The 27,696-nt window shown below is 37.4% G+C and overlaps 2 protein-coding genes across 3 annotated transcripts in view; one reads left to right on the top strand and one right to left on the bottom strand.

Moving 5' to 3' along the window:
* Positions 1-7,728, bottom strand: part of LOC150086510 (monocarboxylate transporter 9-like) — a 37,524-nt gene extending 29,796 nt beyond the window's left edge. The window contains exons 1-2 of one of the 2 annotated variants that reach the window (XM_090371444.1): positions 7,452-7,728; positions 2,389-2,598 (exon numbers count right to left, since the gene is read on the bottom strand). The gene's annotated coding sequence lies outside the window, so the exon portion shown is untranslated. The remainder of the gene's footprint in view (positions 1-2,388; positions 2,599-7,451) is intronic. The other variant, XM_090371445.1, reaches the window with a different exon arrangement.
* Positions 7,729-13,271: 5,543 nt separating this feature from the next.
* LOC150086509 (phosphoribosyl pyrophosphate synthase-associated protein 1-like) overlaps positions 13,272-27,696 on the top strand; it is a 59,875-nt gene continuing 45,450 nt past the window's right edge. Inside the window, exon 1 of the mRNA XM_090372187.1 lies at positions 13,272-13,414. Coding sequence (XP_090228313.1) covers positions 13,272-13,414 — 143 coding nt within the window. The remainder of the gene's footprint in view (positions 13,415-27,696) is intronic.

The following is a 27,696-nucleotide window of genomic DNA, read 5'->3' as shown; positions in this document are numbered from 1 at the left end:
AGCTTAAATAAATTCAAGAAAGAACTAGACAAAGTTTTGGAGCGAATGGATGGGTGAAATGGGAAGAGTTTTTTGTTGGTTTTTTTTAGCTGATACCATATAAACTTGCTTTCTTGCATCATATGCCTCTACTAATGCTAATGTTCAACCCTGAATTAAAATCCTAGACTACATTACACTGAGCTCTATTGTTGCAATTGTATAAGCATTCAGGATGATAATTTCATACAGAAATGTTCCATGCAAAAGAAAAGAAAATTTCAAATAAATAGTGTTCATCCATCAAAAAAATTCAAAAATCCTGTACAGTGAGAGCAGCAGAGACAAATTACTGTTGTAGTTACAGAAATTGGTAAAAGTCCAAAGAAGTCAATCCATCACCTTTCAGCAAAAACGTAGCATTAGCTGAAGAAGTCTTCAATGCATGGTCACATAAAATCCACAATGTTGAGAAAATTGATGATGCTGATTTTGGAAATCAGAATTTTTGTCACTGGTCACCTGAAAGATGTGAAAAAGACAGCAATTTTTCAATAGTTTGTTAACCCTTTCAGGAGTATTCAATCAAGTTGAATAAGAAAAAATTCATATTTAAAAGAATCAGCTCAGGGTGGAAAACTGGCTTCTCTTATTCCACACTAGTTTCAAGAATTCACTTGTGAAAGGGTTAATTCAGATGAAGCCCATTTCCATCAATTTTCAGCATAATATGGTCTCAGTCAGTGACATGCCTAAAATAGTGGGGGTTCTTTTTATTATTTTTACAAGAAATCATTCTGCCACATATAAATGCTATTCCCTAATTATTTCCAAAGGTTCTAGATGAAATTAAGCCAGAAAACAATTATGTTTGAAAAAAAAAAAATGCATTTTTAAATTCAAAACAACTAATAACAGAAAAAAAGAACTCGGAGGGTCAAACATAATTTTGAAAAAAGGCTGTTCAAAGCTGCTGTACAGTAATGCAGTTCATTACAGTAGCAGAAGCATTATTTAATCCAATAGCATCCAACCTTTTTTTGCAAATAAGGACCACACTGAAACTTCTGAGCTGTGATACAGGCTGTACACAGTCTATAGAAAATGTTGCTGTTCTGCATATAGAAGGAAAGCTTCAACAAAGGCAGCATTCAGCTATTTCTTGACCAATAGACCTGACTCATTGAGAGTCAGGTCTATTGGGCTGTAACTTGGATAGAATTAGGCTATATACTGGATCAGTTTTTGGAGTAACACATGGACATGGTGATGTTGGCTATTTTGATAGGTAATTGTACAGAAAATAACAATTGCCATGTGACATTTTTTGGCACATATATATATGCATATGTGCCAAAAAACATATATGCATTACGTTCCTATGGCCTTCAGGTCCATCCGTTTGTCCCTCAGTAACTTACTGACAGTAAGTAATAACTCAGATTTTATATCTAGGCCTTTTATATCTAACCTAAATTTTATATTTAGGCCTTTTAAAAGATTTGTCATGCCATCCCATATTTCATTAAAATCTGACCAATAGAAATCCAGCAATTATTATTTCTTTGTCCATCAGCATGTAATAACTCAACCAATGGTGAACGGATTTTCATGAAATTTTATATTCTGCTCTTTTAGAACATTTGTTGAGCCTACCCAAATTTCATTAAAATGCATGAATAGAAATCCAACAATTATTATTTATTTTTTTCATGCATATCACATAGGCTGTCCATATACTGTATATTGTAGCTGAAGCACTGCATATTATGTTGTTGACATGTACTGGTTTTAGAAATGAATGGACTTCCACAATGTGGCAGATGCACAGAAATGAAATGCTCTTGGTTTGAATATAAAATTGCTTTTTTTTTTTTTTTTGTTGTAAATTATGAATTATTACTATTTGCTAATGCCACTGAAATGTAATGCACTGCATACATTAATTAACTTCTTTGCATTACCTCTACCCACACTAAACACATGGACAAAGGAAACAAAAGGCCTTTCTTCCATTCAAAACTAAAACTAAGCAATAAATCAGCTGAAGATGTTATAAATTTAGCTCTCTTGGCTGAATATTCACCAAGCCCCTCTTAATTACCAAAATATAGACAAAAAATAAATGGTATACTGCTAGAAAACTATTTCGTTCTTATTCAAAGTTATATAAAATAATAAATAATTTATACCAACTCTGGTATTAGAATCGAGAATTCTCAGAAATATTTTTGGGGGAGGAACCAGAATTCCAAAGTGGGTAGGAAGTGCATGCAATGCAATGGAATGGAAGTGCATTGGTTAATGAGAAAGGTGAGATTAAAACATTAAATTAAAAATTTTCAACTAATTTTCAAAATTAAATGTGCAAATGTTTTAAAGTGATTAAAAGGAATGGCAACTCCTTACCTTGTGAGTCTACAGTGCTTCCTCCACTACAACAGTTCAATTTAAAGGGCAAAGAAAAACCAGACTAATGAGCTAGCAATCTCTGCCTCACTCATGTAGTAAAAGGAGAAGCTGTGGCAACTGAATGACATTTGTTTATATTACTAGAGTTATACATCAGATAAGAACAGTCATCTAAATTATCTTCAACTGAAGGCAGGAGTTAAACATCTAAAAAAAATATATTAAATTCTACTTAATCTTATCAATTACACATCATACAATCATAAAAGTATAAATTTTCAACAGTCAGTTGCCCAATGCTGTTAGCCTTTGAAAGTTTCATAATATATATAATACTGTTTCAGACTGGCTGGTATAATTATTCTGTTTATTAATTCATAAAGATAAAAAATCAAATAAAACTGAATATATACATTATGTAAATTTAAACTTAACTAGAGTTAATTTTGATTTTAATTCCAATCCCTAGGTATTTAGCATTAGCAGTGGCAAATGATGCAAGAAAGCAAGCATATAGAGCATCAGCAAAAAAAAAAAAAAAAAAACGACGCCTCCCATTTCACCTATTTATTCCCTCCAATAGTTTGTCTAGTAAAGTGAAAGAATAAAAAAATAACAATAAGTTCTCTGCAAATCGGAAATAAAATTTGCCTACTGTCAAAAAATTGCAATAAATGGTTGTCTTTTTTGCTAAGAGCCATTCCTAAAATCTTGATACTGCTATGCATGAACATGGTATCATATTCATGCACTAGGTGCATCCCTCCCAAAATATTAGATCCTTACTATCATTCCACTTAAAATTTAAAATTATTAAACAAAAAACTGAGTATATACCTTCATATAACCACATTAGACATAGCCACAAAAAAAAAAAAGAATAAACAGTTACAATTTTTTAGAAATGATTTTTACTTATCAATCACAATTAATAGGATTCAAAAAATTATACATATTGTTTATACTCCAGCACAAACACTAGTTCAGGAGAGGACACAGCATTTCCAAGGTCATAGGGGTGTCCTGGATTATGTAATTGCTGTTGATTCCGGTAACCCAATCTTATTTTTAGAACTTCTAAAAATATATGCACCATGACTCCAGAGTACTTAAATCCAGCAGTGAATATAAGAGGGTTGTTTTTTTTTTTTAACATCTTGGTATTTCAATAAGTGTCTTGTTAGTTTTTCTATGAATCTCTTATATTTAGTATTAGTAGTGGCATATGAGCAAGAAAACAAGTTTATAAAGCATCAATGAAAAAAAAAAAAAAAAAAACTTCCTACATCACCTGTCCTCCCCCTCCAATATTTGCCTAATTCTTAAATTTATTCAAACTACCTATTTCAACAACAACAGATGGAAGTTTTTTACAACAATCAACTGGCTGAAGACAAACCTCTGTACACCTATCCGGCTGCAACCATCCTTCCTCAATTTTAATTTATGTCCCCTCAAATGTGTAGTCCAGTGGTTTTCAACCGGGATGCCGCAACAACATTCCAAGGGCACCGTGTAATTTGGGTTTAAGTTACTTAAACTTATTATTTTTTTTAAAAAATTATATGTTTATTTCATTATAAAAAGGTGTACAGTATCTTTTTAATTTTGTGGTAATCTATAATTGATGTTTACTTAGTACCTCTATATATGTTTTAATATTATATATATAAAGAGAGAGAATCGGATCTAACAGGCAGAAAATTGAATAGGGGTGCCCCAAAATAAAATAAATGACTTAGGTGTGCCATTATTAAAAAAAAGGTTGAAAACCACTGGTGTAGTCTATGCGACAGGAAGAATGCCTCAGCATTTGGCTTGCTCAATCCATTCAAAGCCTTAAACACCTCAATCAGATTACCTCGCAGGTGCCTAGTTTCTAGACACTGCAATTTTCAGAACTGAAACCTTTCTTTGAAAAATCATCCTTTCATTCCCTTCACCTGTTCCAGCAGATCTACAACCTTCCTAAAATGAGGCCTCCAGATCTGTATGCAGTACTCAAGATGTGGCCTAGCTATTGCCTTGTACAATGGGATAATCACTTGCTTATCCCTGCTAGCAAAGTTAATGTACATCATTGACAAAGCCTGTCTACACTGCTGAGAGAATTTCATATCTGACTACACTATTACCCATAGGTCTTTTTTCATTTTCCACTGCCATGAGCGTAGTACCAATCAGTTTGAATATTAATCTGGGATTTCACTAACCATATGCAGTATTATATACCTGGCATTTGACAATGTTAAACTTCAATTGCAATTTCTCAGCCCATGTGCCTAATTTTTCTAGATCTCGTTGCAGAGCATAGCTTGATTACTGCCATTAATCACCCTGCCAACCTGTATTATCTGCAAACTTAGATATTAAGCTTAACATACCTTCATCATTATCATTAATATTGAAAACAACAGTGGGCCCAACATTGAACCCTGACAGACTCCACTAATAACATTAGTCATTAGTTCATTAATAACCACTCTGTCTTCAAACACTCAACCATCCCTTTATCCATAGCAGAAACTTGCCCTTAATGCCACACTGCTCCAATTTATATAACAGTCTTTTATATGCAAAAGTATCAAAAGCTTTCCTGAAATCCAAGCATATGATATCAAAATTAATTTTTGCATACAGTTCCTTTGTTACTGCAGCATAATATCCAATCAGATTGGTCAGACAAGATTGTCTCTCAACAAATCCATGCTGTGACTTCTTTAAATGCATTACTTCTTTAACCAGTGACTCCATTATTTTCCCTGGAACAGAAGTTAAGCTAACAGGTCTGTAATTACTCATGTCGCCTTTTGAGCCCCCTTTGTGAATTGGGGACACATTCTTACATCTCCAGTCTCCACATGGGCAGCTCCTGAATCCAAAGATGCGCTCGTAATTTGGCTAAGGGTTTGCTTACCTCCTTTGCTACCTCCCTTAATATAATTGAATAGATTCCATCTACCCCGAGGTGCTTTTTTTATGTTTAGCTTCAACAATTTCTCTTCTACTTTCCTCTCAGTTATCACAAAATCATTTGTGATATCTTTCCATAAAGAATTCTTCATGAGTGAATGTAGGTACAAAATACTGATTCAGTTTGTTAGCAATCTGAGCAGGACCATCAAGTGGGACCAGTGTGATGCAAACCCCTTCTTTATACTGTTAATATAAGCAGTGAAATCTTTGCTGCCTTTCCTTGCCAGAGACTTCTTATAATCTGTCTTAGCTTGCATAACTTCCTTTGTGACTTGATTGCAGACTGGTTTAAAGCTACCACAAGTTTCTGTATCACCTGATAATTTATATGCATCCCATGCATTTTTCTTCTGTCACCAGTCTCATTAGTTTATCTACCATCCATTTAGGTGTAAGCATAGAATGGTATTTCTTAGTTGGTATGAAATGCCTAGTAGCTTCTACAATTACCTTCCTGAAGCTTCCCATTTAGAATTTGCTGTTGGTAATACCATCAGTTGGACCCACTGCACACAATTTAAAAACTGTCTGAGACCACTGTACAAATGCAAAATCCTTCCCTATACCCTCGATAGTAGTTATGTCTTTAAGTAAATCCCAGATCAGTACACTGTGTTCACTGACACCCAGCTGGTCTTTTTCCTGCAGATTCTCAATGCATGAAGAATCGCTGCTGATCACCAGATCAAGAGTACCACTTCCTTTTCTTGCCTCTCTAACATACTGCTGTAGAAAACAGTCATCCAATAAATCCACAATAAACTTGCTTGCTATTGTGTGGGTGACCACCTCACACATTAGCAAGTAAACAACTTTCCAGTAAACATTTGGAAAGCTAAAATCCTCCGTTATACGACATTCTGATTTACTGGCACCTCTATTTCCTTGTATAGTTGTTTGTCATACCCAAAGTCATTAGCCATATAGCACGCTACCATTCTCATTTTTGTTTGTTTGCTTGTTTAAGGATTTTATGGTACATCAGCATATGAGGCTCTCATTTTTGTTTTCCCAATACTTATGTCACATCAAACTATTCGATTCAACATGTACTGGCCACCCATGTCAACTAGATGCATACTGACTTAGATTTAAAAAGCTTCTTAACTAAGAGCACAGCCCTCCCCTCCCCTCCTTTCTGTACACATTGTAATATACCTGGACTAATTGCTGATCTCATTATGGGGTGGGATTTACCTTGGCTGTATCATGTCCCATTCCAGATAGGTCCACAAACAAAATTTTTTTAGAAAAACTTATGAGACTATTGAAATCAAAAATATCATAAGATTTGAGTAATTGATAGATCATATCATCTCCATCTCTAATAAAGTAGATCCAACCGATCATATGCAAAACAGAAGCAAATATAAAAGTACTAGTGGGGCACCACAGACACTAGTAACAAGCAGTTCCCAGGAATATTAAAATTACTACATCTATTCCCCCCTCTCCCCAAATTTTTGTACCATTGCTTTCATAATGTCAAAGATTTCCAAACAAAAAAAAAGTGTAAAAGAGTTAGTGTTTTAAAGAAGACACTTAAATGCTTCTCACTTTCTTAATATAAAATGTCCTTTTATGTTCTGTTACTAGTGCCATTTGTAATCTTACTAAGTTCTCTTTAAATATTAAATCTAACTCATCTTGCATGATAATTATTTGTTGAAATCCTGCATTTGCTATGTTCTGTAATATTCTGCAGTTGTCTTGAAAAAATCCCGGCTGATCTTTAGAATGGGGTCCCCACCCTCCAGCCTGCCTCAGTCTTAGGGTGTTTAGCCCCCTTCCTACTGTTTTAAAATAGGAAAACGAGTTCCCGATTTAAAAACAGTGGCGGGGGGATAAACACCCTAACACTAAACATAGCGGGTTAGGCATGCAATCACCGCCTTCTTCCTCTTCTTCTTGCTGCTATTTTGGAAGGGGAACCCTGTTCTAAAGTTTTACCAAAATCCCTTCTAGCACTATTTTGTATCCTTGTATTGCTTACAATTTTATAACAATGCAGAATAAACTGATGTAATTATACGTTGCCAACCCTGGGAAATAATTTCAGGAGATACAGATTATTTTTATCATACCTAGACTAAAAAATACGAACTTCATTGATTGCAACACTGGTTTCCAAAATTCTCCACTTCGACCTACTAAATAATGCCCTGCAGAAGCCTAAGTGCTAAACTAATGACTTATCTATCACTTCGATGGACTTAGGGATCTCGAGTGTCTTCCTACCAACGCCATTGCCCCTATAAATAAACATGAAATACGAGAAATACGTCGCTTTCTTTCAATCCATAGTCGATAAACCGAAACAGGCTGAAGAAAAAACACTACGGAAGTAGCAGTTGTGCTCATTGTATATACTGTAAATAAACAAACTTTATTGTACACAAGAAAGCTCAAGTTGTACAGATACTGATCACAGTAAGAATAACAAACACACACTAGCGTTCTGAGTCTGCATTTTCCATTCATGTTAGTACTGTACGATTTATTATCTATCTGTATTTCTTATGTGAAAGTAAAACAAATCTTAAAGATAATCTAAGGCCATTTTCTAATTATTATTATTATAAATTATTATTAACCATGTGGTGTAAGGAAGCCTGAGGCTTATGCTGCACCAGACAAAAAAAGAAATTCTGGGTTACCCCGAGAGGGAGAGAAGTAGAAGGGAATCACCAAGAAAAAGAAGAATGATGATATCCAGCTCAGGACACTGGGTGTGCCAAGCCCAAACTAACCAGATATGAACCCCTTGGGGTAAAATTAAACGAATATACTCTCTTTGGAAAAACTGAGTAGCATAACAGAGAATGTGAGATCCAATCGTCTCAGAAACAGCACCATTTATTTCAATTATTAATATTTTGCTTTACTTATTCTAAAAGCATCTCCAAAAAAGTAATGCCTGAAGCCACTAAATTTTAAATCTCTCAATCCCATTAAGTTTTTCTGCTTAGTTCTGGTTAAAGGGAAAAAAAAGAAGATAAAAAGTGTTTTTGTGAATGATAAATAAAGTTATTCAATGAATATTTAACAATAAAAATTTATTTTAAGTATTTATATTTAGAATTATTTTATTTATTATTTTTTTTTTTACCTTTGACATGCATTGCGGTTGCGCAACATTTTATTAAATTTACTAATATTTTTACACCTTGTGTGGCACAGCATGGAAAAAAATGTTTATTCTTGAATTTCTTCAAAAATTTTTGAAATTTCAGAAAGTCTTATAATTAGTTGAAAGACATGGTCGTTAATCTAATGGAAATGAAATATAATATTCAGGGGCAGACTATTTGTAGTTGGCCCTGGCAAATACCAACAATTTATGCCCCATCTTTTTTTTTTTTTTTTTTTTTTTTTGTGCCATGCTGCAAACGCTATTGACCCCTCCTAGCCGCTCGGACCAGTGCGACTCTGATAATAAGATACACTAATATCTGTAATATTTCTACCACTTGTAACGGTTAATTTGTTTTATTGAAAATATTACAAGTTGATTGAACACATCTCATTAAAAACACTTTGCAAAACACCTCTGTTTGAAACAGTTTTGAGACCTTTAGAAGTCAGTTTTTCGTCGTTAGGTCTATTAGAGTGGCACACGGATCTGAATGTGACATTTTCGAACAGAGAATATGCTTCTGAGTTGTTTAGGTTAGATTTATCGAAGAAAGGTCTTCATTGGTCTTCTGTTGATTTAGGAGTGAGGTAAGTTTTTACTTAATTTCTCCACTAGGGAGAACATGAGATCTTGGCTTATAAACATCCCTACTAGGTATTCAAGGACTTTCAGTAGTCTACCTGATTTAGAATGCCACAGTTGTTCTAAATCAGAGTGATTACTAGTTCCAGTAGTTTTCATTCCACATCAGTCCAGGAACCAGTCTAACAGGACTGGGTACAAGAAACAGTGACTTTTCGAAATGTCGCCAAATTGTTTAACATAACAGTTTCCAAGGTGTCTTCAATTAACATGTAACATTTTCAATAGAACAGTATAACCATTACACGTAGTAGATGTGTCGCTTATCGTATTTCGCTGAGGTAAAGGTTGTATAACAGTATCGTCTTTAAGGGCACAAAAGGTGATACTGTTGTACACGCTGGTTAATGATACTAAGAATAAGAAATCTGATGATTCACTTAACAGGTATAAAGTAACGTTTAGAAGCAGCTGCGAGTTTGATTAAATTTGAAAGTGTCTGGAATTTTGCTCAAATATAACAGGATGGATTTGATTCACTGCACGTTTTTGGAAATTTCGAAAGTCCACATACTGGATCAATTTTCTCAACAGCACAGCTACACAGTTGGACAAAGTTTGTTAATTCATAGTTAGGTAATAAGTAATTACGTACCTGAATGAAAATGCAATCCTAAGGAAAGGAACTAGGAATTACGTAAAAAACACGGACTTTTACATTTCATATATAGAGTACTATAATATCTATTCTTATATAAATGTCACACTGTGCCACCGGGAATATCGATTCATCTGCCCAAGTGTATTATGTTCTTCAATTGTGTGTATTCTCTGGTCTATTTGCTTAGTTTTGCTGGACAAAAAAATGGAGAGAAAAAACCTTGCTGTCTATTCTTAGAGACCGACTGACCCAGCCACGGAGTGTGAAAAAAAAAAAATTCCTCACGTCATTGACAGATTCAAACCGCGCATTTTCCACCCGATGTGGAAAGAACGGTAATGATTCCGCTGTATTACCGCGCAGACAATATTCTTATATGAAAATATATTTAATAAATTGTTATATTTAATTGTTATTGTTGTAGGATTTTAGGTTGTATAAGAAACTTAGGCCATATTGCGCCGTATATATATAATATGTCTGTAAATTGTGTGTTCTGTTGTTGATTTGCTTGACGAAAAATTCGAGTTTCGGGAGAAAAACCATGCTATCCTCGCCTGAAACCGACTAACTCAACCAAGTTGAAAAAAAAAGAGAAAGAAAGAAAGAAAAAAGCCCCTAAAAGTTCCTCGCCCCATTGATGGAATTCGAACTTGGTTCTTTTCTACCCGGTATGGGAGGATGGTGATTGAATCTTTTTTGATTGGTATTGACCAGTCAAAAGAAATAAAATAAACAACAACAAAAATGCGCGAGTGTTCAAAAATAATTGTTCGTATGTACTGAAATTCCTTATATAAATAAAATTATTATTTTTTATACTCTGTACAGCAACTGCAGTCAGAAAATTGCATTTATTGTGGAAGGGTAGGGTACGGTTCAATCTAGCAGTATTTTCCAGCATACCCCAGGACCAAGAAGACCAACCCCTCTGCTAATCTCGGAAAAAATTCTCGGTCCTGTGTAAAAGTAAACAGCGACTTTAAGAATTATTTAAGAATAAAATAAATGAGTAGCTGCGTTTTTTGGATTAACAGTGAGCTTTAGGTTGAACAGTTTTCAGTAATTCAATTAATTTTGCGTATGCTTTGGTTTCCAAGTTTTTATTTTATTAATTCCCGAGATTTTGCCTTTTGTAGACAAAACCATTATTTTTTTAGGCCACCCGAATAAATAAATTCATCTTCCGTGCCATGGGTCTTATGTCTGTTAATTACGTGTGTTCTATGGTTGATTTGTCTATTTTGCTGGACAAAAAACCTTGCTATCCACTGCTGAGACCGACTAACTCAGCCACGGATGGGAAAAAAGCCCATTAAAGTTCCTCGCGTCATCAACGGGATTCGAACCTGAGCCTTTTCCATTCGGTGTGGGTGGACGGTAGACAAGGATTTTGCCTGTAGGATTCGGTGAATTGCGTTGCATACCTTTGAATAAATATTCTGGACCACGTATAAACGCGTTTCGGCCATAGTCTATTAGAGCAAGCACAGGCTATGTTAGAGTGTGTTTAGTGTCAAACGGCACCAGGGGTTCCCCCCATCTAGAGCAAGCACAGGCTAGTGGCGTATCCAGGCATCATCGTAAGTGGGGGGAGGGGACATGGCGACCAGGCTTTTGAATTTGTTTTTTTTTTTTTTTTTTTTTAGAATGCCTCCTGCGTTTTTTTCTTTAATTTCGAATTTTTGGTTAAGGGGGAAATGTCCCTTTCTGCCCACCCCTGGATACGCCCCTGGCACAGGCCTCTGCATGAAATGAAGATGGCGGCAATAGTAGCCGTTACTTGAAAGTCTTGTCTGGGCTAAGGAACATTAAGACAATACGATTTCGAAGTTCACAAAATTAAAGTAGGATTCTCTTTTCCAAATTTGGAAATTCGGTTAGCAGTACAAGACTCTTACCAATGAATCTTTATGACATTAAGTGATAGGCAAGTCTAGCTACATCCACTGCTTCGCAATGATTGGCTGTTTTGCCTGCTCATCACCACAATTTTGCATTAGAATGTACGTCGTTTGGCTCACGAGACAACAGGAATACTATGTATAGGCCAGGAAACCTAACGTTTGTAGTAGACACTTTTCTCCCTCTTGGTGCTTCATTATTCAAGCAAAATAATGTTTTTTTTTTTTTTTAAATAGATTTTCATTTTGAAGTAGTTAAAAAAAGGTTATGTTAATTTACCCCACCAATTCGGGAGGTAGAAGAGGCTGCCAAAGCAGGTCATGGGGTATTGTCAATGATATACAGGAATTTTGCTAGTAGGGAAAAGGCGGTGATTATCCCTTTGTGTAAAGCAATGGTCAGGCCACGCCTTGAGTACTGCGTACAGGTCTGGAGGCTTCATTTTAGGCAGGATGTAGAGAGTTGCTTGAGCGAGTGTAGAGAAGGGCAACAAGATTGGTGAGGGGGAACGAAGGGGTAATCTTAGCAAGAAAGGCAAATTGCAGCGTCTGGAGACTAGGCACCTACGTGCGAGGTGATCTGATTGAGGTGATAAGGCCTTGAATGGGTTCAGCAGGCTCAATTCTGGTGGGATTCTTCCTCTTGCTCAGATTACGAACCTGAGGAGGCATATATTCAAATTGAGGAAAGACACTTATGGAATAGATGTGCGGAAATTTGCCTTTAGCCAACGGGTAGTTGATTGTTGAAACAAACTTTCATCTGTCGTTGCAGAAGTTGATAGCTTAAATAAATTCAAGGAGGAACTGGACAACAAACTTTTAGAGCGAATGGTGTGTGAAATGTATTTTTTTTTTGTATTGGCTGATGCTATGTAACCTTGCTTTCTTGCATGTCACTACTACCACATTAGGGACACACCTTTTTTGCTTGAATCATCCGGAATTGTTGGCGAAACTAACTTAACCTTTTTTAAATAGACCAAAATGAAGGTGTACTAAAAAACTACACTTCTATAATCTTTAATAATAACCTACAAAATAGATTTAATATAAATTACTAACAGGACTACATCTTCCAATTAAAGCGAAACAGTGGGCAGAGCTAGACCTGTCCATCATTTGGTGTGGCAAAAATCCATGGGTAAGAGCCTCTTTCTGAACTATCCGAAAATTCTTTTCCAGATCTGCTAAAGAGAATAAAATGCTAATATGTACATTAAATACTCTTTTAAAATAATTAAAATATATATATATATATATATTTTTTTTTTTTTTTTTTTTTGGCCTTCACTACTTAGTTAATACAATGGTCTTAATGTGACAAAAGAACAAACTTTGACTTCACAACGCGTTGCATAAAAAAAAAAGAAATCTCTTTTTTTCTAATGCTATTTGTTTTGGAAAGCTAATCTGTCTTCACTTTAAAAGATAAGACAATGGCCAAATAGCAGATTTACCTTTTGTCATTGTAATGTCTTCTCTAAATAGTTAATCCGTTAATTGTGCTCGTCACATGTTTCAAACATGTGTGTTTGAAAGCAATGCAATATTAAGGCAACTCATCATGAAGGGAAAAGTTTGTTATCCAGTTCGAGGCGAGATTTTTAATACCGTAGCTATGCCATTATATGTTCACATTAACACAGCTGTAGTAGTGGTAAGAGGATATGCCATCTTTGCCCATTTCGAGAGAGCTTATGTAATGTGCAGAATATTGACCGGAAAAGAGCATTCTCAAGTACCCGATGATTTAGAATTCTTGTGAGTCACCTTTCTGAGGACACGGTTTATAAACAGGGGAAATTCCTGAGAATTCCGTGCGGTTATTCTAACTTCATATTCACTGGTGTTTTAAATTTTTTTTTAATTTAGCAGAATTTTGGCATGCATTTTTATATTGAATTAGTAATAATAATAGTAACAGTATTCGCCATATGGTGCAAGGAAGCCAGAGGCTTTTGCTGCACTGGCAAAAAACAAAAAAAAAAAATAAAAAAAACCCAACCAAGTAGATAAGAAAACACAAATTATATGCTCCCCTCCTCACACAGGTAAGTATCCAGTACACCGTTGAATTTATTCAAACTGACAGCCTCAACTACCTACGAAGGCAACTTGTTCCAACTATCAACCACTTGGCTGAAAGAAAACTTCGCAATCTAATCTAAATCTGAATCCCTGTAATATGAATTTATGACTCCTAGTTCTGGAATTCTTCTCTTTTACTGAGAATTACACCTTCATTCATTCATTCGTTTTACTAATCCCTCTCAGAGCCTTATAAACCTCAATCAGGTCACCTCTGAGGTGCCTGGTTGCCAAGCTCTGTAGCCCATATAATCGGAGTCTTTCCTCATACGGGCGTCCTTTTGCCGATCTCACCATTCGAGTTATTCGTCTTTGAACCCTTTCAAGAAGCTTGATGTCTTTTTTTCAGATGAGGTCTGCATACTTGAACACTGTATTCTAAATGTGGTCTTACAATTGCCTTATACAGTGGGATCATTACCTCTATCTCTACAGGACGGCATTCGATAAATCATCGATAGGACGCCATGGGCTTTCCTGGCTGCCTGTTTGCACTGTTCAGAAAACTTCATTTCTGCCCGTATGGTAATTCCCAGAACCCTGTCCTCCTCCACTGTTTTTAATTCAACCCCACCAAGTGTATAATTTATTCGTAAGTTGCTATTCCCCTTTCCAGAATCCAAAAAGGAAGTGAAAATTTACCTTGAACTTGGAAAATACATATGTAAATTGAAATCAGTAACCTTGTCCACCATAATAAATTATAAACGAACAATCAGCTTTGCTGAGGAGCGCGAGGGCAGTAGTACACGCTCTTTGAGTGGACCGGAGTTCAAGCCCGTGACTACTAAATACGATTAACATTTGTATTAATTGATTCATTGTAAACTCCACTGACCTGGTGGTCGTGCAGGAGTAAAAACAAGAACATTTTTATTTCTTATTTAATTTTCCCTTCAAGCAGGATTTAAACTACTTAGTTAATGCAATGGTCTTAATGCTGATGGAACAAACATACCTGTTTGGGTAGAAAAGTAGCATTAAACTATTAAGGCAATGTTATTACCTTAGCATATTAGCCGGAAAAAATACCTTTGCTAATTTGAGCGAAGAGAAGATTGCAGACGTTAAAAGTGGGAAACAGTTTACCCTGATAAACACGTAGTACTCGCAGTGACTAACAGCTTAAGAGTCCTGCTGGTACAGAAGCACACTCTTCCAGCCGAGCAGTTCCTTACCAGAGCAGACTACTTGAAATTTGCCTCCCATAGCGTGTCCCATTTCTAAACTGTTTACCAGTTTCCTTCTCTGAGAGTAAGACATTATCAGACTTTAAAAGGCGTACTGTACTCGTATACTTCTCTCAAAGATATGGAGCCCCATAAATGCATTGGACATTGAGCCTGCCTAAACTGTCAAACCATTTCTTCCATAGCTGTATCTTTCCCTACTTTTTTTATGGGTCCAGCTAGAATCTCTTTCTTTCTCACTCTTCAGGGAAAATGGGTCTGGAGAGAGGGGGGGGGTAGAACTGAAAACAGAACCATAAATCAACTAATTGGTTTATGCTATAAACCAAACTAAGAAACTTGCAAATAAAGTTCTGTCAACTCTAGTGGATGCTTGAACAACTTATGCACGTTCATGACTAGGCTGTTGAGTGCAGATATATTAAGACGTGTATATCCGGTCATAATCTATGGCGCCGAAGTCTGGACTTCAACTCTCTACGACACATCTTTGGCAGATTTTCGTGGGGAATTCTGGCTATTGAAGTGGGCCATATGGAAATTTCGGCTTGCCACTGCACCAAGGACCACCAAGATGGCGGCAGCTCTCAATATCAGACGTCTTCCTGCCATCATTCACGAGACGAGACTCGTCTTTGCCGTCAAAATTATGGATGGCATTATTTCCGAACAAGATTTCTGGGCTAACTGCAGATGGAAGATCCCAGTCCGAAGCATTAGGGCGGATTCAGTCCGTCAGGCCACTCCAAATCGTTTAAAGTTATCCGATCGGTTCTTACCTATGCAAATGATGCAGTACATGCACTACTTGGACGGCGACCTCTACAAGTTCGCAGTCGATAAGAAATATATGCAGAACGTACTCCATCGACTTCCTTCTCAGGACTACGTCACAGAACAGAGTGTAGAGTATAGAGTGTGTTTAGTGTCAAACGGCACCAGGGGTTTCCCCCCATCTCCGCGTAGTATACATTGTGGGTGTGGTACAGAACACTGTCAATGCCAGAGGTTTAAAAGTGTATGGGTTTTGTATATGTTTAGTGTCGTGTACCGTTGTTCCACTGGGCCCCTAATGGGTTCCAACGTTGTCCACACTCTACCCCGTGGAGGCAGACCAGGTACACCTGTATTATAGTTATTTACTCTGGCAGGTCCTGCCACCTAATTTCCTGAGATTTCAGGGGCTAGGACCTAAAAAAAAAAAAAAAAAAGGGGTCAGCCAAAAGGATCACTGATTATGCAACTGATGTTGTTATTAGGTTTTTGGGTGTAGGGCTCAGGCAATTTAGAGATGGTTCAGACGATAGTTATAAGTTAGAGAAGAGTGAGGAAGACTGAAGGCTGGGGGAAAAGACAGAGATAAGGGGTCCATAGAGAAGATTACCCACAAATCAGTGGAGCAGGCCCATGCCCCACCAGAGGGAAAAGAGGGATGGCGAGGGGGGCAGGCGACCAGAAGTAACCTCCCCCCTGCCTGGTTGGTGGAGAAAAAGAACCACGCAAGGGAGCGTGGCAAAGAAAGCTTAATGGCAGCAGCTGAGCTGTATTTTGGAGTGTCATAGCTGGGACGAAGGTCCTGTCCCATCTTGTCTTCTTTTTCAGAGTCTAGCAAGGCTGTTACACTTTGGGACTGTACGTACTGTGTCCCGCCCTATGTTTACTTATCACTTCGAGTTCGGAGTTTTCAGGTCTGGTCGTCAAGTGTGTGGTTATCACTAGACTGTGTCACTAGTACGGGTCTCACCGCGGATTTCTCCCTTTTGTTAAGTCAAAATTAGGGCTGTATGTTCACTGCAGTCTGACTTGGGGGGCGGTTTCAGGGCTTCTGTCCATTTCGTCACTGGGTTAGCAGAGCTGCATAATATCACAATTTGCAAAGAGTCTAAATCAGGAAGGTCCAAAACAGTGTTGTCATTCATGGAACAAAGGTCTTATTTTAATTTGTCACTTTTCCAATCCAATGGAATCTCCCCAGAGTCTAGTGATGCTCGCATAATTAGCCTCAATGGTTCAATGCACTCACTTCCCGCCTCACTTAAGATTATAGGGTGTATTCCCTCAACTCCGAGAGCCTTACTGGCCTGTAGGCTCGAAAGTTTTTTCCTTAAATAATCTTGCGAAATTTCGATATTATTAATTACATATTTGTCAACTTCGCTCCCACAATTTCCCATTGCCACAAAAGGTTTTTCATTTTGTAAATATCATTGCAAAATAGTTCATCTGCAAAGGCAGCTGGTGTATTTAATACTATCCCCTTTTCCTTAAGTAAAGGTCCGATCTGGTTTGTCCTGCTCTTCTTGGCATTTATATATGTGAAGAATTCCTTATCCTCCCTCTTTGCTCTGTTTGCTAGTGCTTTCTCATAAACTGCCTTTGCCTGTCGAACCTTTTCTGTGGCTCTATTACACATCACCTTATAGCTGTTATAGGCTTCAGCACTTTTTATTGCTCTGTAACCTTTCCATGCCACCTTTTTCTGCTCAAGTAATGTGGCAACTTCACTATTCATCCAACTTGGCACCCTCCTCGTGGAGTATTTCTTTAATGGTATATACGCATTCAAGGCATCGGTGATTAATGTTTTAAAAGCATACCACAGTTCAATTGTATTCATTCTCCGTGCGTTATCTACCCAGTTAATAGAGGCCATATAGTACCTTAAGGCAACGTAATTTCCTTTTCTGAAATTAAAACCCGTTCCTTTGCCTTTTACTTCTGCTACCTCTCTCATCATCATCCACCGTAGAACTCCGTGATCACTTCCTGATACTGGCTCCTCTACTGTCAGCCCTGTTATGTCATCTGATTCATGTGTGATGATGAGGTCTAGCATATTCTTTTCTCTAGTACTTTCTCTGACATGCTGATATAAATAACAGTCATCTAGTGGATTTAAAAATTTTGTTCCCCATGTCGAGTTTCCTTCCCATTTACTCCAATCAATCAGAGGCAAATTGAAATCACCCATAATAAGACATTGAGCTTACTTGCCCATTCGATTTGCATGTAGAAGCTTTCGTCATAATCTTCACAATCACCTGGTCTGTAGATTACTCCAACTCGCATTATACCTTTGTTTCCAACTATCTCACACCTACAGATTCTATACTAGCATGTGAAACGTCTGAATCCAGGAAAGCTATCGTCGCACTCAGGCTGCTTCTGATAAGAAGCATTACCCCACCACCCCTTCTATCTACCCTATCCTTCCTAAATACATTATACAAGCCATACTGAAACTCATCATTCCCAATTTCCGGGTAGCACCACGTCTCCGTAAGCCCTATTATGTCCTCGTTACTTGTTTTAACCAGCAGTTCGAATTCGCTCATTTTATTGACGACACTTCTAATATTACTATAAACAATTAAGACTTGCTGTTCTTTTATATTTAACAACCCTTGATTTTTTTTAGGCTCTCTTCCCTGGCATTAGCTACCTGCTCACTTGAAACGTTTCTGCCCCCAGAACATCTAGATAATAAGTCCTGTTGGGGTAACAGATAAGAACTCTTGAGGTAAGTGCAAAAGTTACTTTGACCAATATTATCAGATAAACGCGTGTCTCGAGGTGAGGCACGCGTTTAACTAGCAGTTTCCCTGAACCTTTAAGGTATCCTCAATAATACTGGCAAAAACTTTTGCACCACCTTTGTTTAAGTGTATCCCGTCTCTACAAAATAAATTCCTTCTACCTACAAGTGTGGGCCATGCTGATAGAAATTTCCTCCCAAAAGCCTTACAGAGTCCTTCAAGTCTTGAGTTAATCCACAAGGCTTTTAACATATAATTCCTCTTATCTTGTCTGGGCAGAATTGCAGACACATAGACATTGTGGCCTCGCTCGCGGCATTTCCTCAGCATGGTCCTGTATTTTTCCAACAAATCGTCAGATCATGTACGTTTAATATCATTTGTCCCCATATGAATAATAATATTCTCTTTACTCCCCTTAAAATACAAGACATCATTAATAGTTCCTCCTAGCAGACATAACCTGGTTCTACTCCACCTATCCTTATTACAAAAAATATTCCCCGTTTCCCTGACAATGGAGTCTCCTAATAAAACAATGTCCTTTTGAACCAGAGTAGTTTGCACTTGGTTTTCTGTTTTGATGCCCGAATCGGGTGTGCATCACTTGGTAGATTGCTGAAGTCTTGAGTCCCTGACTAGCTCCCAGATGCATTATTCTCGAAGGCAAGCACTCGTTTTTTCAGTGACTCAAATTGTTCCATTAGTGCACCAAATTGTAATTTAAGATCGGTGCACTCCTTACATCGATCACAAAGAAAAGAATCCCCAGGTAAGCTATGATTACTCACCAGGTCGACCCTGGAAAACATTTCACAGTTTCCGCAACGGATTAAATCATGACTCATCCGTAAATCGCCATCGGCTATTTCCGTGTGAGTCACCATACCTTGTGACGTGTTTAAGGCAGATCTCGTAACTACCATTATAAAATTAGCTAAATATCAATGAAAATTAACTTTACAAAATTATATCTCTAATATTATAAAAATCAAACTGTTACAGGAAAACCTATAACAAAATAATCCTACAATATCTAAAAAAATCAAATATTTAAAAGCAATAACCAACAGTAATCCAATCCACTTAACTGAGGAGCCCTGACGAAGCGCGTCTGCTCACCTCGAATGTAAATATGAACATATGATTTTTAGTGATAAGAATAAATGTCACACTAGGGCCACAAGGAAATCAATTCATTTGCCCAAGTGTATTATGTTCGTGAATTGCATATGTTTCCTTTACCTGTTTTGCTGGAGTAAAATCCCGAGTTTCCAGGAGAGGGGGTGGATTTGCTATCTACACTTGAGACCGACTAACTCAGCCACGGAGTGAGAAAAGCCCATAAAAGTTCCTTGCCATTTGGCGGAATTCGAACCCTGGCGGTTTCAACAACAAAACAGAGGCATCGTGTTTACAGTGACAAGGAATTGACTACGTGCACTGGTATGTGCTGCCAGTCACTTTAAGCAAGAGTTTATTTCCTGTGCACTCTTTGTACAATGTTTTGCATAATATTGTTCTTTCAGTGTCATAGTTTATTTGTATGTCTGTGCTTTTGCTAAACACTAATAACAATTGTTTTCTTCTGTTGGACCCTTTTGCTTTGCAGAACTACATTTTTAGTCAGTTATTGTATAAATAAAATATCTTTAAATGAGAAAATCGTATAGATTACGGTTTTCTATGGTTTAAATTGGGCATTTTTATTGTCTTAGATTATTTTTGATGGATTTATATTATGGGTCAGACATAGTTGCTGTATACATATTATAAATAAAAAACAAATTTTAAATTTTACTTACTCATTCTTATCATATTTAATTTACAGCAGAATCAACATAGTAAGGTTAGTCGCCAAGGTCAAATGCTAATTGATGAAATAGATCCATCAGATGTCTGGGAACTTTTGCCTGTTGAGAGTTCCACATAAAACATTCATTATATACCATTTCCATCTGAAGTCAATCAAGCAACTACTTCACAGGTCAGTCAAATTTATTTGTGCTCTGATGTTATAGATTTACAGCTTCACTCTAACTGTTCATATCAGTGAAACTGAGCAGTCAGCCAAAAATGGGTAGTTAGTCAAGTTTTGGCACCCATTTTTAACTGAAGGTTTGTAGTATATTGCTTTACTGTAACGTTTTTTAACACAAGAAACTACTTTCTTTATGCTGTTATTCTGCATGCGATTTACCACTGGTATATTCAAATCATATTCGCTTCTTCTTCTGTTCCACATGTTCTTAAATGGCCTTTCAACCTTTGTCCTGTTGGCTGCGTCTTAGATATACAGTGTGATATTTAATGTTTACTTCAGCAATTATTGCTCCTGTACTATTGTAAATATTTAACACAGACTTAATGTTTATTTTAAGATAGGCCTGCAAGGACTTCTAAGAAAGATAAAGCTTTTAAAATAGGGTAGTTGTGTAGAGCAGTTATACTTTCATCACATACTTCTTTGGCATTCCCTTCGAAATAAGTTCATTTTTTCTTTTTGAAAACAAATAGTAAGACGACGAGTGGGCGCCGGCCCACACACACAGTGGCACGCTCTTTGAAGTTCTAAAGTGTCGTTTCCAGTATGCAAAAAAAATGTACTGAACGTAATTCTTCAATATGGTCTGCACAAATTTTTTAGAATACTCTTACCAAATATAGGCTCCCTTGGGTAGCACAGTTGATATACTCGGCGTTCTCACCACAATGGGTGGAAAAGACCTGAGTTCGGATCCCATCAATGGCACAATGAATTTTTATGGGCATTTTTCACAACTGGCTGAGTTAGTAGGTCTCAGGCAAGGTTTTTTTTTTTTTGGTCCTGGAACCTCGGGTTTTTCGTCCAACAAACCAGAGAATACACGTAAATCAACCAGAGAATACACGCCATTTACAGGCTTATTATATAAGTACACTATGGCTTGAGCTGTTAGCGAGCCTAAAACCCTACAAACAAATATAGTTTTATCTATAATTTATACGTTTTAGGGCCTTTGCAGTAGTACAGTGGATATAATTACTGTCCTGTTCACAGAACCCAACACAAAACTACACATTCAACACACTACACTTTTTCTGGCATTTACAGTGTTCTGTATTTCTTCACAGTGTACATATGGCGCAGATGTGGGAAACCACAGGTGGCGCCCGAGCCTAACACTATGCACACTATGCACACTATGTCCTGTTCACAGTTGTCTGTCCGGTAGCACAATGGTATCGTCACCGTACTCTTCACACCAGGTGAAAAAAGCCCGGGTTCGAATCACGTCTATGACGTGAGGAACTTCAATGGGCTTTTTTAACTCTGTAGCTGAGTTAGTCGGGCTCAGGATAGCAAGCTTCCCCCCCCCCCCAGAAACTGTGATTTTTACGTCCAGCAAAACAGGCAAATCGACGAGAGAACACGCGAAATTTACAGATACAAATACGGGTTTATGTAATCAATTACGGATAACCCTAATATGATAATTTGATTTTGTCCTCTCCACAGGTGGAACAGGCTTGGTCCGAATTCCTTCAAAACTGTGAGGAATTTTTAAGAACTTTTTTCGCAGTGCGGCTGAGTTAGTCAGTTTCAAGTGACGGTCGCATGGTTTTTCGTCCAGCAAACAGGCAAATCGCCCAGAGAATATATGCAATTTACAAACACAAAGAGTGACGCCACATAACCTAAGTTGCTTTGTCACTTAACACACACACACACACACACACACACACACACACCTAATATAACCTAACTTAGCTTACAAAATATATTCCTATCTCTAATAACAGCTTATCATTTGCGCCCGAATGTCGTGTGCGTTAATCTCCAAAGAAACTGAGGCTATGAGGCGGCAGTATATTTGTCTGTAATTGCGTGAACCGTCAGTCTGTTTGTTGTTTGGTCGACGAAACACCTGAATTTCAGGGGGGGGGGGGGGGAAGTGATGCAACCTTCGCCTGAGCCAGACTAACTCAGCCACGTTATGAACAAATCCCATAAAAAGTCCTCTCATCATTCATGGGATTCAAACTCAGTCCTTTTCTACTCGATATGGAAGGGCGGTGATTATAAACACAATGACACCTGTGAGGGTGTCATTGTGGCCTAAAACATCTGTATATCCTGCATTATGTATTATATGATCGGTGTACCTTTTTTTTGAGGATTGGAAAATCGAATTTCTGGGGGAGGAGTGAAAGTGTGCAATCCCACCTTAGACTGATTACTCTGATTTTTTTTAAGAAAAAGTCCGTAAATATTTCTTCCGTCTCAACAGTAAGTATGCTTCAATTTCAGAAAGTATAAAAGAGCAAATAGTGTCTGTATTTTCATTTTGTGAAAAAAAAAAAAAAAAAAAAACTTAATAGACTACAATGTTTATGTGATCTGATTCGTTTTTACTGAAATATTACATTTTTTTTCACTTCGTCTGAGAGTAAAATAAATTTTATTTCCTTTTGGTGATTATATCCACTGTGCAAATTCCACATTTTTTTGTCTAATTACTTTTTAAAAATATATGTTTTTTTCAGATTTTTTCCCGGACATCCATTATATTGTACTGTATATCACATGGTGTTATATAATGGCCCCAATTATACACTGAGTGGAGAGAAATCATGGGACACCTACCTAGCAATTATCCACCTTCACCCGAATAAGGGCAGTCACACTGCAAGGCATTGAGTCCACAAGTTCACGAAAGCGTTCCACAGGCACTTCCATCCATGTTTGCTACAACGCTGTCCATAATTCCGTCGCATTCCTTGGTGGAGGATCCAAAGCTCGAATGGACCTTTCCAGAGCATACCAAATATGTTCCATATGGTTTATTCCGGGTGAACAGAGAGGCCATTCCATGGTAGTAAAATCTGCCGAATGCTCTTCGAACCACGTTTTAGTCACCATGGCTCTGTGGGGAGGCGCAGTGTTCTGCTGGAGGAGTCCATTGCCCTGTGGGTGCACGATAATCATGAAAGGATGCATATGGTTTGCAAGGATGGACATATAACCTGGACTGTTCAGAGATGCGTCTAGACATACCAGACGTCCCAACGTGTGCCAGTTGAACATACCCCAGACCATTACCGATCGTCCACCTGCCTGAACAGTTCCTTGTTGACATGACGGGTGCATGGCTTCGTGCGGTTTCCTACAGATATGCACCCTCCCGTCTGCTCGAAATAACTGGAACGGGACTCATCGGACCAGGTGACTCTTCTCCAATCATTCAAGGTCCAGTACCGATGTTCTTTCGCCCAGTTGAGACATAGAGTCCTGTGCCGTGGTGTTAGCACTGGGACTCTGGTGGGTTCCATAACCCATTGCAAGTAATGATCGCCTGATGGTCTTGATGCAGTTGTTTCTGGCACCTCCCTCGTTGAAGTCGGCGGTGGTTTGTGCCACCGTCCCTCTCTGGTTGACTAAAACAATGCGAGACAGACTTCGACAGCCACGTTTATCCACAACCTTTCTCCACCCACAGCGCTGTCCACGATGAGATGTTATTCCGGAAATGGCGTATTCCTGATACACTATTGATACTGTCGAAAGGGGATAAGGCAATTTCTGTACCACCTCCGCGATAGCGTGACCCATGCGTCGGGCAGCCACTATCATCCCTCTTTCAAAGTCAGTTAACTCACGACGTTTATCAATACTGACATCGAATTACGGTCTACATGAATGCAGTGTACTATATACCTGCATTGCCCAAGTACAAGGTATCCCATGAATTCTGTCCTTTCAGTGTACATAAGGAACATGAACATGTAGTTGCATTCGGGGCCAGTCGTGGGTGCATTATTATTAGCCATATGGTGCAGGGAAGCCTGAGGCTTATGCTACCAGCCAAAAAAAAATTCCCGAGTTACCCTGAGAGAGAGAGAGGGAGAGAGAGAGAGAGAGAGAGAGAGAGAGAGAGAGAGAGAGAGAGAGAGAGAGAGAGAGAGAGGAATCACCAAGAAAAAGAAGAATGATGATATCCAGCTCAGGACCCTGGGTATGTGCTAAGCCCATGAGATAAAAGGGAGGCAAGGAGAATTCTCCTTGGCTAGACAGAGGGCCTCTCTTTGTTGAGATTTGGAGTCCTTTTAATCTCTAGGCCCAGGTGTATTATATTTTCCCACCTCCCTAAGGACTGGTCCTGGTTGTATTGAAATCATCAACCAATTCATATGACCTCGCCACACTCTTCAAAAAAAGCGTTTCTGTATTATACAAAATGAATCTTTATAGTTTAAAGTTTCTTTGTGTGTTTTCTAGTATTTCTTTTAATAAATTCGAAGCGTATAAATAATTCTGGTTTAATCCAATCCACAAAAAATGAGCAAAATAAACTTCTGCCAAACGTTTTTCGAGCAGCGGCCTCTGTACTCACTTATCCTCACTAATTTATGGTAGCGAAGGGTCGCTATCTAGCTTTCAGAGAATACGCTTTTGGTTTCTGGATAAGAGGAAACAATTATCTGTTATGGAACGTCAATCAGCTGGCATAGTACTTCTTGCGGGAAATTCGCATCCTGATCTGGCCCAAAAAATAGCCAGGTACGATTTTACGAATTAAAATACTGTACTTAAGAATATTAGCCAAGTTCTACAGCTAAATGACTTCTTGCACAGAAAATTAACAATTTCTCTGTGTTTAAGAATCAGCAAAATACCACTGATGGTATATTAAATGAGTGATTATGATATTTTTCTTATTACTAGCAGTTGTGAATAAAATAAATTTATATAGTGAATTTAAATATAAAAATAATGCATATATACATTTCTATGTTGAAGTTGCATACTGTTATTTTTATTCTAACATATTTAATTGCTTTTAATTATCATTAAAATTGACAATTTGAATGATAATTTGCGTGCCATCCTAAAATGATGTGGAACTTGGTAAACACACACTTATATGAAATCCAGTAATAATCAGACCTGTAGCAATTCTTATATATATAAGTATATATATCATTAAAAACTTCTTTTGAGCAATCATTTTTTTTTTTTTTTGTCGTTGTTGACTATGTTTATATGTGTTTAGATCAAATTTGTTCAGGGACTGCTAAAGTGTGATATGATTATTTTTTATTGTCTGTTGGATCATATTGGTAATGTATCTATAGGTAGTCTGATTTATGTCAGTGGCATTTTTTTTTTTTAATGTACATTTAAATGTTATAAAGGAGACCTATGTTTTTATGGATTTTTTGGATTCACCAAGTTAATTTAAGCCTTACTTCTTTTTTAACTACTCATTAAAACTAAAAATTAAACCAATTAATATTAAAATAGGAGAGAAATTAAAATAAATGTGTAGTGTAGTGTACTGTATACATAGACATTTATTATTTACATTATATATTAGTTGAACTAAATTTTTCCATTTTAAAAACTCAAGGATAGAAGTCTGAACAGAGTTTTGCTTCATCTTTTCACCAGTTCATTAGAGAAGTGCAAAAGATCACTCAGTGCTTGACTGACCTTGCTGTTCATTCCATGTTTGGGTCATTTTCAATAGAACGGCTGCCCTTTTTCAAACAAACTAAAGGTTTTTTGGCATACTTTTGTAGTGAGCTGCTTTACTTGCAGTGTTGGCTCAATTTCCTCTTTCTCCTCAACTTCTACCTTTTTTTGCCCCAATTCAATCAATCCTTATTGATCAGTTCACTATCATGAGATTCCACTTTACAATTGTCCACCATATTACTAATGTCCACTTCATCAAAACCAATCTCATTTCACAATCTGTAACTGAATTTTGGGGTCACTGCAAGTTTCTGAGTACCATGAATGCACTCTGTAGCCATACGTTGCTGCTGCATGCTGATTGTGGCCTGAGTAACTTCCTCCCATAATGTTGCATTATTGTCTATGCATATCATATTATTGTATCATTTCCAGGGCTCCCGAACTGATGCTTGGTCTTCACTGCCTGTCTCAGTGATCAATCGTCACATAGTCCACTTGGAATAGTAGACACTGAATCATTACTACACCTTGGTCCATCAGTTGTAATGGCGCTTCCGTAGCCAGGTGGGAAGGAGCAGCAGTGCGTAACACACGCTTCTTGATTAGACCGGGGTTCGAGCCCGTCACCACCAAATACGGAGGATGTGGAAAGGTCAGGGAATGACCACCGCATATCCCCGGAGCAATATGGCCTTAGTTGCTAATGCTCCTAAAAACCAAATAACAACAACATCAGTTGTAACAAAGAAATTGTGTTTTTTGAAACTTCTAATTGGTGCACCAGTTTCCTTCTAACCGACAGCTGCACCTTAAGGGCGCCTCCGTAGCCAGGTGGGCAGGAGCAATAGTTCGTAGCACACGCTTCTTGATTAGACTAGGGTTCAAGCCTGTGACCACCAAATATGGAGGATGTGGAAAGGTCAGGGAATGACCACCACATATCCCCAGAGCAATATGGCCTTAGTTGCTAATGCTTCTAAAAACCAAATAACAAATAACATGCTGCACTTTAGAATAAAGTTTGCCATTTTAAAAGCTTAAAATTGGCATGAAATAATTTAAAATTGTGCATTTGGTACCACCCTTTATTTTCCATCAATTTTGAATACAATTGTGAATAATCAATTTTTTATATTAAAAATGTATATTTTAAATTATTATTTTTTTAAAATAAAATCCTCTCTGAAACATTTTAGATTTTTTTTTTTCAGATATTAAAAACCCTGCAATTGGGTGTTACCTTCTGGGTAAGCAAGCGGAACATGAAAGAAACTAAAATAAACAAACAGTGTAATGCTGGTGACTGGAAGCCACCAAGATGCATGTTTCAAGTACTGAAGCTAGCATGCTTTGGTAATTCAATGGGAAAGCTGCTGATAATTTTAAATTCTTGTTTTTCAACACTTGATATTTATATGCAACAGCATGCTTAAGAAAATACTTAGTTTTTATTTTTTTTATGACTAAACTTCTATAACAAAACAATTAATGATGCAGAGTGAACAAAAACACCATTGAAGAATTTATAAGTTGGCATTGGCGTTACTCATATAGATTTTGATTAACTTAGAAAAAATTGGCTCTGGCATATTTTATCCCAAGGGACTTTTATCCAAGGGTTAAAACAACTTGCATGTTGTCGTACAGGTTTTCAATGTACACAGTTGGCCAGTCATGTTGATTTTGTTCCTTCTGGTACTCTGATGAAGGGAGAGAGGAGAAAATTTTTAAATTTATAATTTTAACATTTGAAATTTAAGTAACATT

The sequence above is a fragment of the Mastigoproctus giganteus genome, chromosome 4 (genome assembly GCF_048544385.1).
Source record: "Mastigoproctus giganteus isolate SK-2022 chromosome 4, ASM4854438v1, whole genome shotgun sequence".
Lineage (NCBI taxonomy): Eukaryota > Metazoa > Arthropoda > Arachnida > Uropygi > Thelyphonidae > Mastigoproctus > Mastigoproctus giganteus.
Note: the sequence above shows the minus strand (reverse complement) of the source record. Positions and strands in the feature narration are given on the sequence as shown.